The sequence below is a fragment of the Nanorana parkeri genome, unplaced genomic scaffold (assembly GCF_000935625.1).
Source record: "Nanorana parkeri isolate BGI_ZX_2015 unplaced genomic scaffold, ASM93562v1 scaffold67, whole genome shotgun sequence".
Taxonomy (NCBI): Eukaryota; Metazoa; Chordata; class Amphibia; order Anura; family Dicroglossidae; genus Nanorana; species Nanorana parkeri.
The window spans coordinates 1,477,945-1,489,412 of NW_017306335.1; the positions used below are offsets into that span (position 1 = coordinate 1,477,945).

Genomic DNA, 11,468 nt, shown 5'->3' on the forward strand with positions numbered 1-11,468 from the left:
CGCTGGGCCCCCTAGAGGCCGGAGGCCCTGGTGCGTCCGCACCGCCTGCACCGGCGGTAGTTCCGCCACTGCATTTTGGATAGAGTACGGAACAATGGCAGTTTCACTCAGGCTTTTTCTTTTTTTTTGTCTGTGCCTCCATTGAAGAGATATATTTCTTCCTCCAGTTTTGTCGCATGAAGTGGTGCCGACAGGGTCACCCACAGCATACATCTGTATACAAACATTTACATTTCTGGCTGTCGGGTGATGTGACTTCTGTGGACTGACTGTATTTCTCTCACACACGTAGGTGTCGCCACAGTTTGATCAAGCCGCAGAGCTGCATTTCCCAGCACGACGTCGTCTCCGCCATACATCCTCCAACAATACCTTGCAGAGCCGCCCTGGCGATACAAGTCGGAACACGCTCAGAGTGGCAACGAGAAAACAGAGTGTATGTAAATTTCCTTCGTTATCATTTACCCATCAGAACACTACTAGTGTAATACAAACTCAATCATTCTGTGCCAGGAGGCAGAGACAGCCCAAGCAAAAGGTGATTTTGCAAACCCCTGTGTTGAAATCTCCTCCTGAGCGCACATGTGATAAGACCGTGAGCCCCCCAGACATAAAGACTCCAGATGCGAGTCCGACAAAGAACACATCGCTGGCACCTGCCACAGCTGACCTGCCAACACCAGTCTCCAGGAAAGAGATTGCACAGGGTGCAGCCAACACACCTCAGGGGAATGGACAAGTGCTGGCAGAGGATACCCCCGAGCATGAGTACGGAGTCCGTGTAACGTGGAGAAGACGTAAGGGACTAATGAAATACTTGAAATCGAGAGGCAGGCTTGAAAGCAGCCAGATCCAGGTGAAGCTGTGAGATTTAGACTTCTGTTTGTAAAGAGTCCGAGAAGATCACACTAAACTTTCAACTCTTATGATTTTCCAGCTATGAACTGGAAATGACTAGAAAAAAAATAATGTTAACAGAAACTTTTATTAAATTTCAGAATGCACTTGATTTCCATACTGACTAATAGACTAATGTGGCTGTCTTTGTCTCACTAGCCAGTAATCCTTAAAGTGGTACTAAAGGCTGGCTGCTGGCTGCTAGCCCCAGCTAGCTGATGGAGGCACTCGTACAGGGGGGTGGTGCTAGCGGTCTGGATACCACTAGAGAACAAGGAAATAAAAGAAAAGTTTGGGGGGTTTTTTGTTTGTTTTTTTTCCCGCAAGTCTGCCCCCATAAAGAAGAAAATAAAAGCAAACTGAAGGTTTTCTGTCTCTTTAACCTGCAAGAATGGTCATAAGAATGTGTCCTTTTTATTGTCACTGGTTTTAAGAGTTGAGCAATGACAATTCTGATTTCTGAAAATGCTAGTGCTTGGCTTTCTTGATGGTTTCAGGTTTGTTTGTTTTTTAGTATCTCCTGGCACTAACCCATACAAATAAATTAGCATTAACAATAAAAAATATTTCAAATACAGCAACAAAACAATAAGTTACAGAAATTTGTAAAAATAAATAAGGGGAATAAGAAATGGGTGCACATCATCATATAGAATAGACTTGGAGCATCAGAAAAACATAGTAAATATTACTTAGATAAAATGCCTGATTCACCAAATTTACAGAGGATACCCGAGGGAACTTAAATATGATCAGTATTATCAACTTCCGATATCGCAAGCCACCTGGACCAAATAGCTTCACATTTATTTGGACAACCTCTGCCCTTATAGGTCAATTTATGAAGAGGCACCACCCCATCCACCCAACTATTCCATTCTGTCAGAGAAGGTGGAGTTCTCCTGTCCCAGTGCTTAAAGATGAACTTTACCCATATCTTCAAAATAACAAAGGCAACTTTTAGAAATGTTTAATAATGACAATCTACAAACACATACTTCTCGATAATTGCAGGTTTTTTATTATTTGCATACCTCGGCTTTCTTTTCATCTCCAGTCTTCTCTCAGCCGCCATTTTTCACTAAGGGCAGATAAATCCATCTCCCTTTACTTCCTGGAACTCTGGCACATGTGATTAGGACATGTGACCATGCACATCTCAGGGGAGGAAAATGCCTTTCTCTGAGGTTATTATTATTATACAGGATTTATATAGCGCCAACCGTTTGCGCAGCGCTTTACAATATAGGGAAGACATTACAATCACAATACAACTCAAGACAAGATGGTAAGGATCTCATGTGATTACAGATGAGATTTCTCAGCAATGCTCTGCTGATGTAATCTTCCCAGGATGCAACGCTTTGGCACAATTACATTACTTTTGCCAAAGAGAGCGAGGAAGTGGAAAACAAGAAATTGTAAGTAAAATGAAAATATGTTTAGCTAATGAATGTAAGATGATTTCATATCAGTATGCAGAGCTGCGAGCTGATGTGATTTTTAGCCAAAGGGGGTAAAGGTCCGCTTTAGCAATTATTATTTTTTTGCATAGATTAGTAGTATAGTAATAGGAAACTTTAGATGTATGGAAATATCAAGATCACCAGCGTACCCCAAAATACACCACGATGGACAACGAATGGGCGGTGAGTCCAATTTATCACTAATAAACTTAGTGACGTTGTGCCAGTAGGAGCCAATCACAGGGCAGTCCAATACTATATGCCATATATCCACATGTGCTGCAGAGCAGCGAGGGCAGGAAGATGAAGTACGTCTGCCCACATGAAACATTCTAAATGGTGTGAAATATACTCTATGCAAAAATCTCAACTGTACCAGTGTATCTCTATCAGCAATAACCGATGGTATCGTCTGTGTAGGTATGGATCCCCACACTTTGTCCGTTATGGGTGAGATATCAGTCAACCACTTCCCTCGAAGTTTTATGTCGTTCGCTAATATAAAGCTAGAAAGGTAGCGGGAGATTAATTTTGTGCTGTCTGGGATAAGAAGTAACTTTTTTATCGCATGAGGCTACAGACAAACATCGTGAAGCCCAACATAAGCCGCAGTAGCATGTCTGAGCTGCAGGTACCTGAAAAATCATTCCCTTGGAATTTTGAATTCACTCCGGAGTTCATCAAAAGATTTAAACTGACCAGCAGAGAAGAGCTGATGTAAGTATTTCGGTCCAGCCTTTGCCCACAGTAGTTCATCTGGAAGGTGTAGAAATTCCGATTAGCACGGATTAAGGGCTCGTTCACACCACAATCAGTGCGTTCCAGCCTTCCTGCGTTCTGGAGAATGGTGGTGCCATTCAAGTCAATGGCACCTCAGCCACATTTCCTGACGCAGTGCGATCACCTGCACCAGTGATTTCTCTAGTGCATGCGCTATTTTTTGCGATCACACTGTTCGTTTGCATTGCTGTGCCATGCATTCTGATGTGGGCGCTTGCACTGTGGGCAGGAAGCGTGGTGCTGCAGTGCCATTGACTTGAATGGCACCACCACACCCCTTCCCACCCCAGAACGAAGGGAGGCTTAATTATGTGATCCAGTGCGTTCCAGCCACTAGCCATGCTGAAAAGCACTGGTTGTGGTGTGAACAAGCCCTAAACCATAGCGGTGAGTTTGGAGAAAGAGGGGCCGAGGCTGGTATAATGACTTGAATACACCATTTTATAGTCTTAAGAGAAACTTGTATGGTTTTCGTACCCGGTACCGGAGACAAGGTTCTCCTATAAGGCATTGCTTAACATTTCAAAAGAAGACAATATGGCTGCCTCTACGGTCGATGCCGCATTTGGAAACTAAGGGCATAACCACCAAAGAGCATAGGTAAACTGAGCGGCCACACAGTCTATATACAAACCCCTGGGAAGGGCCAAACCACCGCTGCTAATAGGTAGGTAGATGCAATTCTTGTAAAGATATTTGTGGGGGACGCCCTGCCCACAGAAGGGAGGATAGTAATGAGTCTATTTCTCAGAAAATTCCACAAACTGAACATCGGGGAGTTCAAAAAACGTGTAGAGAAATCGCGGCGGGGGTAGAGCATTTTGAACAAGTTTACTGGTCCCATTAGATTGAGAGGGAGTTTGGACCAGGATACAATTGCCCCTTTAATTTTTTGCTTTTTTTTTTTAATTTAGCTTAAGGGCCTGTTCACGCGACGTCCGTTTTGTGTGCTGACCGGCTCCGTACGCTGCTGCACTAAGCAGCAACATAGCACCCCATCCATACACAACTGTGTATACATTACGGCATAACATATGCCAACATACATGCAAGACCATGCAAGGTCGTGCATGCATTGATTTCAACTCTCTGACTATAACCCTCCCCCTCCCCCAGTCACATGTAGGTATTTTAATAAAAAAAAATTCCCTAATTACAACCAATCTACCCCCCACCCGCTCCTTGATGTGGACCATTACAGCCAATTTCTTAAGCTCTTCCCAGAAATATACACAGTACCAGAATCAGGCAATCAATGCTGTGAAACAATGCAGATTTAAAATGGAGGTCTCTCAATGCTCTCGCCACCATCTCATCCCTTACAATATCGTCTCCCCCGAGGTTCCAGGATAGCCAAAAACCTCCCACTGTGCCCCCCAACCAGGCTCCAGATCCCCTAACAGATGCTATAATTGTGTACCTAGGCCGTTAGCGTAATGTCAGATTCCATCCAGACCGACCAAATTCTATCGAACTTTTGAGGGCACCCTCTGTTAGCTGCATGTCACATTTTGTCAGGTCCGGAAACGGTCCGGATACGCAAACGCGTCAAAAACGCATTGCGCTGTAGCTAACATATTAACAGCCCCACTCCAGCAAAAAAAAAAATTTTTTTTTTTGCTGGAACGCATCAAAAACGCGGCCAATACGCGGCCAAAAACGCAATGCATCAGCAGCTCCACGTCTGCTGATCAGGACCTGATCTCATGTGAACAGGCCCTAAAGGAGATCTATGAGGTGAGGGATTTCTACTCATCCTCATAGTTGCAGCCGACCTGTGACAAAGAAGCTGTCACAGGTCGGCTCTATCGATTGGGAAGTGAGCAGAAACATGCAGACGATCCACTCACTTCCCGATCGTCTCCCTGCACTGAGCGGTGACTGTCGGTCACCGCTCCCCACAGGGATTCCCCCCTCTCCGATCCTCCAGCGCTGATTGGAGGAATGGGCGGGCACAGCTGGCTCTGCCTCTAGATAGGCAGAGCCAGCTGTCACTCACGCAGCTGGGTGGATCTCGACAGTATTGTCGGGATCCGTTCCCTGCTGCAGCGCTCTCAGTATATCACAGGCAATAGCCCTCTATATACTGAGCTTTGGGTCATGGGAGGAGGTTAGTATATGTCCTCCCGTGACCCTAAAGAGAACTATGGGAAAAATACCCCATACTTCTCTTTTAAAATGGGCTTTCAGGTGTGTTCCAGTGCGTTTGTATTTTTTGATGTGTGTCATGCATTTCAGTGCATTCCAGACCAGACAAAATGATTCGAGCAGTATTTTTGTTATCTGGTCCGGAACGGACTGCGCTGGTGTGGACAGAGCCCAGAAATACCGTAGGGATACATTGGGAGGCTTTCTTGGCCCAGGAACAAACGTTTCTGGTCTGGACATGATCCATTGTGTGAACAAGCCCTTAAAGGACTCCATGACAGGATATACATTATTAGGTAGGTATGTTTGTAGGGGGAGTTGAACATCCACACCTAAGTATTTAAATGTATCTACTATCTGGAGCGGAATAGGATCATGTATATCCAATATTGGGGAGGGTCTTGGAAACGCCACTGATTTGTCCCAGTTGATTGTGAGTCTGCAAAATTGACCAAAATCCGTTGCTCAATGTGAACAATCTGGGTAACACATTAGCAGAATCATCCAGGTATTGCAACATGTCATCTGTGTAAAGAGTTTTTTTCTTTTTCAGTCAACAAGCCAATCAATAGGCCAGGAATATCAGGTCCGGGTCAGAGCTGCTGCCATAGGGGTTCAGTTGCAGCACTGACAGTGGACATCCCTGTTGATATAGAAGGGCTCAGATATAACACCATTCACTCTAAGTCTAGCTCTAGGTCTAGTATAGAAAAGATTTACCCACGCAATAAAAATTGGGACAGAAGCCAGATTGTTAAGGTTTAACTCCTGAGTTTAGTGTCATTTTAAGGGCCTGTAGTAAAATGCCCGTCAGTCCAAGATTACAGGAGCTTTGTATTAGGCAGAATCAAGCATTTTAGCCCCAGAGACTTTAATGGTAGCACCTGGGGAATGTGTAAGTACACATGTTTTTTAGGCGCTCCCATTAAAAAAGTCTAAGGGGTCAAAATGCTCGATTGTGCTTCCATACAACACGTTGTGAATAAAAACACTTGAGAAACAAAGTGTACAAACGCAGAAAAAAAAATTAAAAACTTGTAAATTACCAGTGGCAAATATGCCAGTGTAAGTACTTGCATTGAACCTGGTATCAGCCTCTTGCAGAGCTGGAGTGTGAGAGGAAGAGGCACTACAAGGAGCCAATCAGTTCATGTGCTGACCCAGCATGCTGGTAGGGAGAGAGCAGAGTGAGGGAGTGATGAGCTTATTTCTGTGATGCTTCTCCTTTCACTGTATAATGGCAGGCTGGGGGGGAGGGGGGAGAGGAATCTGGGATGGCCTGAGCATAGAGGAAGTTTGATGAATGATGCTGGCCATCAGACTGAGGACACATAAAGGCAGAACAAAAGAACTGCAGAGAAATGAGTAACTGAAGCTGAATATTACAACACGCTGTTTTATTATTTGATCTTTTATTTGGTTTCTCATTTTATCTTCTTGTTGTTTGGCTGCTGTCAATGAGAGCTGTACAGTATTGAAGCCAGTGGATGAGATGACAGCCAGGGAACAATCATATTTATCTCTGGGTTTGGTGGGCCCCATGAAATATCTTGGGGTGTATGACGACTTCACCAGCACATGACTTCAGCTGCTGGGTCACGTGTTCACATTTCAGTAACTGTACATTGGAACCTGAGGAGCCCCTAACATGACCGGGCCCCAGAATCCGCCTCTGTCCATGAGACGGACCACCCAGGACCTGCTCCCACCGCCCTTCATTTCTCAACCTCGGTCCCGCCCCCAGGACGCCTACTGACAACCGCAGCCAATAACGTGTAACGCTTCTGCCGTGGCGGCCAATGGCAGGGCGGGACACTAGCCGGTGCCGTTGTCTGGCTGGTTGCTAGGAGACCGGAGTCGGGTCGCAGAGTGCAGGATGGAGCCCAGCGCGGATGGGAGCCCCGGGATCGGGTATGGGGGAGCAGGAGGGAGGTGAAAGCTAAATCACAGGGTGCAGGAGGAAGAGGGGGATTCAGGAACACTGGGAGTGTAGTAGGGGGAGTGAGGGGGCACTAGTTACAGGTGGTAGAGGGTTAAAAGAACTGAGTATAGTAGGAAGTGGTGGTATAGTAGTAAGAGGTGGTATGGGGTGTAATAGGACTGGGTATAGGAGGAAGGTGTTGTATAGGGGCAGGGTGTTGTGGCACTAGGCATGGTAGTTACAGGAGGAAGAACTTAGGGTGACTGGGTACAAGAACACTGGGCTCTGGCGTTACAGGAGGTGCCGCTCTAGGAGATTCAGGTCTAATAGCACTGTCTACAGGTGAAGTGGGTAGAAGAGGTTTGGGTAAAGGGGGTGTAGGAGCAGTAAGCACACAGGGTTCAGGGGGTGCAGAAGCACTAAGTACAGGGATAGGAATCTTTGTTTTCTTTCCTTTCCACAATCTCAATACTCCTACCACCTCCTATTACTCAGACATTCCGGCATACACACAGCGCTTGCCTGCCTACCCAGCACATGTCCTGCTCTCATACACCATACAGCATGCCTCTGTGCCTGTAGCGTCTGTTCTTTCCTCCCACACTGTACTAGTTATCCATTCTACAAGTATTCCTCCTCCTGAAGAAGTTTTCTGTCTCTCTAATCAGTCATTAAGTGTTCACATGTCACCACTGACCCAGATACTAAAAACTGGTTGACAAGCTCATGTTACCAGTAAGTGGGATAAGAAAAACAGAGACGACTCCTCTTCACAGAGGCCCAAACAACAAATTTTGTATTATTTATTTTAATTCAGTATCCTGGATGATGAAAATGGCAGACTGCGACAGCTCAAACTACATAACCAGGTAGGTGAAAAGGCAACAACAAAGGCTCTACTGACATGGATGCTAAATTACTTGGCACCTAACTGCCATAGAGGGTGAGCTGATCATGTTTTCATACTAGATGACTAATGGCTCAGATATATGTGTTGATGCATTTAATTTATTTTCTATTTCTGTTCTTTTTTTTTTCTTGTTATTTTGTATATTAGATTCCTTATGAAAATGATGTGTTTTAGTGAAACCTTTCATGATTTTAAAGGGTAACTTACCGACAGCACACAGTCATCTACCCTGGCTTCTTCTTGACCCTGCCAGCTTGTGTTCTGGTCCATAGACTGGACTTCCCAACCCTGCAGTATGGAATGCTGATAATGCACGACCGCTTTTTACTTCCAGGACCTTTACCCTGTGTCAGCCGTGCTTCTCATTGATCAGCGTGATTATGTGACTGTGCTGACCTACAAGGGCTCGCCATTTGCGAGCATTATGAGTATTCCATACTGCGGACTTGGAAGTCCGGTTTATGGACCACTACACTGGCTGTAAGTGTGATGGGGATCCAGGGCAGGTGGCGGGGTGTTGTTGGTAAGTTAATTTTTTCACATTTTGTGAGAAAGTGAGCTTACCCTTTTAAAGTACCGAGAGTCATTTATGAGAAGTTGGGTTCCACCTGAATCCAGTCCCGTGGAAAAATCGCCATCTCATTGATTATCTTCTTTTCTCCACTTCTACCCCTCTAGAGGACTCTGCTGGAACAGAAACAGAGGAAAAAGAGGCAAGAGCTGCATATGGTACAGCCAAACCACGACACCAGACAGCGAAGACCTAAATCCAGGAAGAGTGAGGAGCAGGCGCCTCTGATGCAGTGTCAGACTCCTCGCTCTGTCTGCTCGGATGTCATTTTGGATGGTAAGATCTCTCTCACTATGTAGGTCCATCAGCAAGACGGACAGATGCCCAATATGTTGTCTCTGAGGGGCCTATAACACTCTTGGGGTATCTGACAGCTCAATATGGTTTAGCTTAGTAAAAGGAAAAAGAAACGTGTCCCTTTAAAAAAAAAAAAAAAAAGGGTCTCCTACTTCCTTAATGAAGCTGTTAAATTCCCTTAATATGTGGCCTGACCAGTAATTGTTCACCTCAAACAATGTCTATATTCGGTGTGGATAGGGACTCATTAAGAACTTCTTTAAAGGTCATCTCTGGCCAAAATAAAAACCCACTCCACCCCCACTAACATTGATTTAGAAAATTGTTTTCAAACACCGTTCCAAAATCTCTCCGCCCCCCCAGAGAGCGATGTCATTTGACCCTCCACGGCACCTCTGCCTGCAGTGTCCACCGCTGTGGTCCAGCAGGCCTGCCATTAGCTGGTCTTGTTGCCGTTTCTCATCCTGATGTGATCTACCACCGCTGCATTTTTCAGGATGCTGTAAGGAGCCCAGCAATGGACAGTTAGTGGAAAGTGTCCACATCACCAGGCAGCAATGTCCTCACCAAACTGGTTTCTTTCTTGAGCACCCTACCCTCGCTGACAATTAGGTTTTAATGCTGCTGCATGTTATTGAAGAAAAAGCATCTCAATATTTACAGGTGAAACTCGAATAGTTAGAATATCGTGCAAAAGTAATTGCAGTAAGAGCTGCAAAAGGGGCCCAAACCAAGTACTGAGTACATATGCATGCTTGTACTTTTCAGAGGTCCGATATTGTTCTATGTACAATCCTTGTTTTATTGATTGCATGTAATAATCTACTTTTTTGAGGTTGTGGATTTGGGGTTCTTGGGGTTTTCAAGAGCTGTAAGCCATAATCATCACAATTATGACAAATCACGGCTTGAACTATCTTGCTTTGCATGTAATGAGTCTATCTCATATATTAGTTTCACCTTTTAAGTTGCATTAGTGAAATAAATGAACTTTGCACGATATTCTAATTATTCGAGTTTCACCTGTAATATACGTAGGTATATTTACTTTTTTCTGGTTCGGCCTTTTACACAGTGCAGAGATAGTGAAGCCAAGCTGCCAGTCTCAGCCATGATATTATAGGCTCCTGTGACAGTCACGTGTCACTGCTCTCTGCCTAAATCAGCGGTCAGGGTGACTGGTGAAAGATGGCGATCAGGGCTCAGCTGTTGACTTTTGAGCTAACCAAAAGTCACAATTTGCATATTGGTGATAGTGCTGCTTAGTGGGCTTAGGATGTTCATTTTGGGTAAAGGAGTGTGTTTAAAACAGCTGATGGAACAGGAAGGTACCACTATCACAATATGCTTGGGGAATGGGCTGGTTCACTTTAAGCAAGTTTAACAAAGTGTATGATTGCCATTAATATGCAGCTTTCACTTTCCACTTCAGCTGTCACTCTGCAGCAACAGAGTTGTTTCTACCAATTAAAACATGTGAAATGGATTTTATATGGAATAAAGTTTGTTCAGCTATTTCTTTTTAAATGAACCCGCTTCCAATCCTGTCCTTTACCACTGCAGGAATTGACGGCCCGGCTGCCTTTCTTAATTCAGACACTCAGGACATGGAGTACAAAATCCACATTTTGTCAGTTGGAGAAACGTCCCTTGATGAGATTGAATCTGACAACTCCAGACCCAACTCCAGCGACACGAGCACCAGGTCTAGGCCTGGCGAGGGAAAAGTGTCAGTGGAGGTTAAGGGCATGTCTGAGATCACCAATGAGTACAATGCCCAGTCTGCTCCCAGCGAGGTGAAACCCCAAAAGGTAAAAGAGCCGATGTCCCGTGCCAGAAAGACCACAGCCCGACCCGATCCTGTCGAGGAAAAGATTCAGGAGAATGCGGAAGAATCGAAACGGGATCTCCTGGAAAAGCTGCAGGAGAGGGGTGAGCGACAACTTAACTTTGGAACATGGTGCATTGTCCCTTTTCATGTCCACCATACCTGTATTAACATTAACTGATAGAGGTATATATTTCACTGCCTTGGAGCATAACATTACTTCACTCTTCATTGTAATCTGAGATTTCTTTACTGTTGTAGCTCAGGACAACAGTAATAAACACATTTTCTTGTTCCTCTAATGCCATTGAAAAGGCAGAAGCAGGAAATGAAATCGGTAGATTTTGTGGAAGGAAAGTTGCTAGGCAACTTCTATTAGGTTCAGATTAGTCGGCAGATTTCATCACCTGCTGGTTTCCTAAAACTCTCAGGGACTGGCAAGTGTTTCCCACCAGATTTTCCAGAACATTCTGAATGCCGTGGCCGTTACAAAGCCAAATTATAGCCTCGAACTCCTTCCACTTAATGTGTAATTAAATTTAAACTCTCAACAAATATGATCACATTTATTTTTAAATGCTGCTAGTATAAGTACCTGAATCTGTGTTTGTTTAATATATATATATATATATATATATGTATGTATGTAT

General features: G+C 44.6%; 2 protein-coding genes across 2 annotated transcripts in view; both read left to right on the top strand.

The window, feature by feature from the left end:
- Nucleotides 1–952, top strand: part of RHNO1 (RAD9-HUS1-RAD1 interacting nuclear orphan 1) — a 2,354-nt gene extending 1,402 nt beyond the window's left edge. Inside the window, exon 2 of the mRNA XM_018576479.1 lies at nt 293–952. Coding sequence (XP_018431981.1) covers nt 293–868 — 576 coding nt within the window. The 3' untranslated portion in view covers nt 869–952. The remainder of the gene's footprint in view (nt 1–292) is intronic.
- A 6,178-nt stretch (nt 953–7,130) lies between these two features.
- TULP3 (tubby like protein 3) overlaps nt 7,131–11,468 on the top strand; it is a 13,416-nt gene continuing 9,078 nt past the window's right edge. Inside the window, exons 1-4 of the mRNA XM_018576478.1 lie at nt 7,131–7,204; nt 8,032–8,081; nt 8,801–8,969; nt 10,554–10,922. Of these exons, the coding sequence (XP_018431980.1) occupies nt 7,168–7,204; nt 8,032–8,081; nt 8,801–8,969; nt 10,554–10,922 (625 nt within the window). The 5' untranslated portion in view covers nt 7,131–7,167. The remainder of the gene's footprint in view (nt 7,205–8,031; nt 8,082–8,800; nt 8,970–10,553; nt 10,923–11,468) is intronic.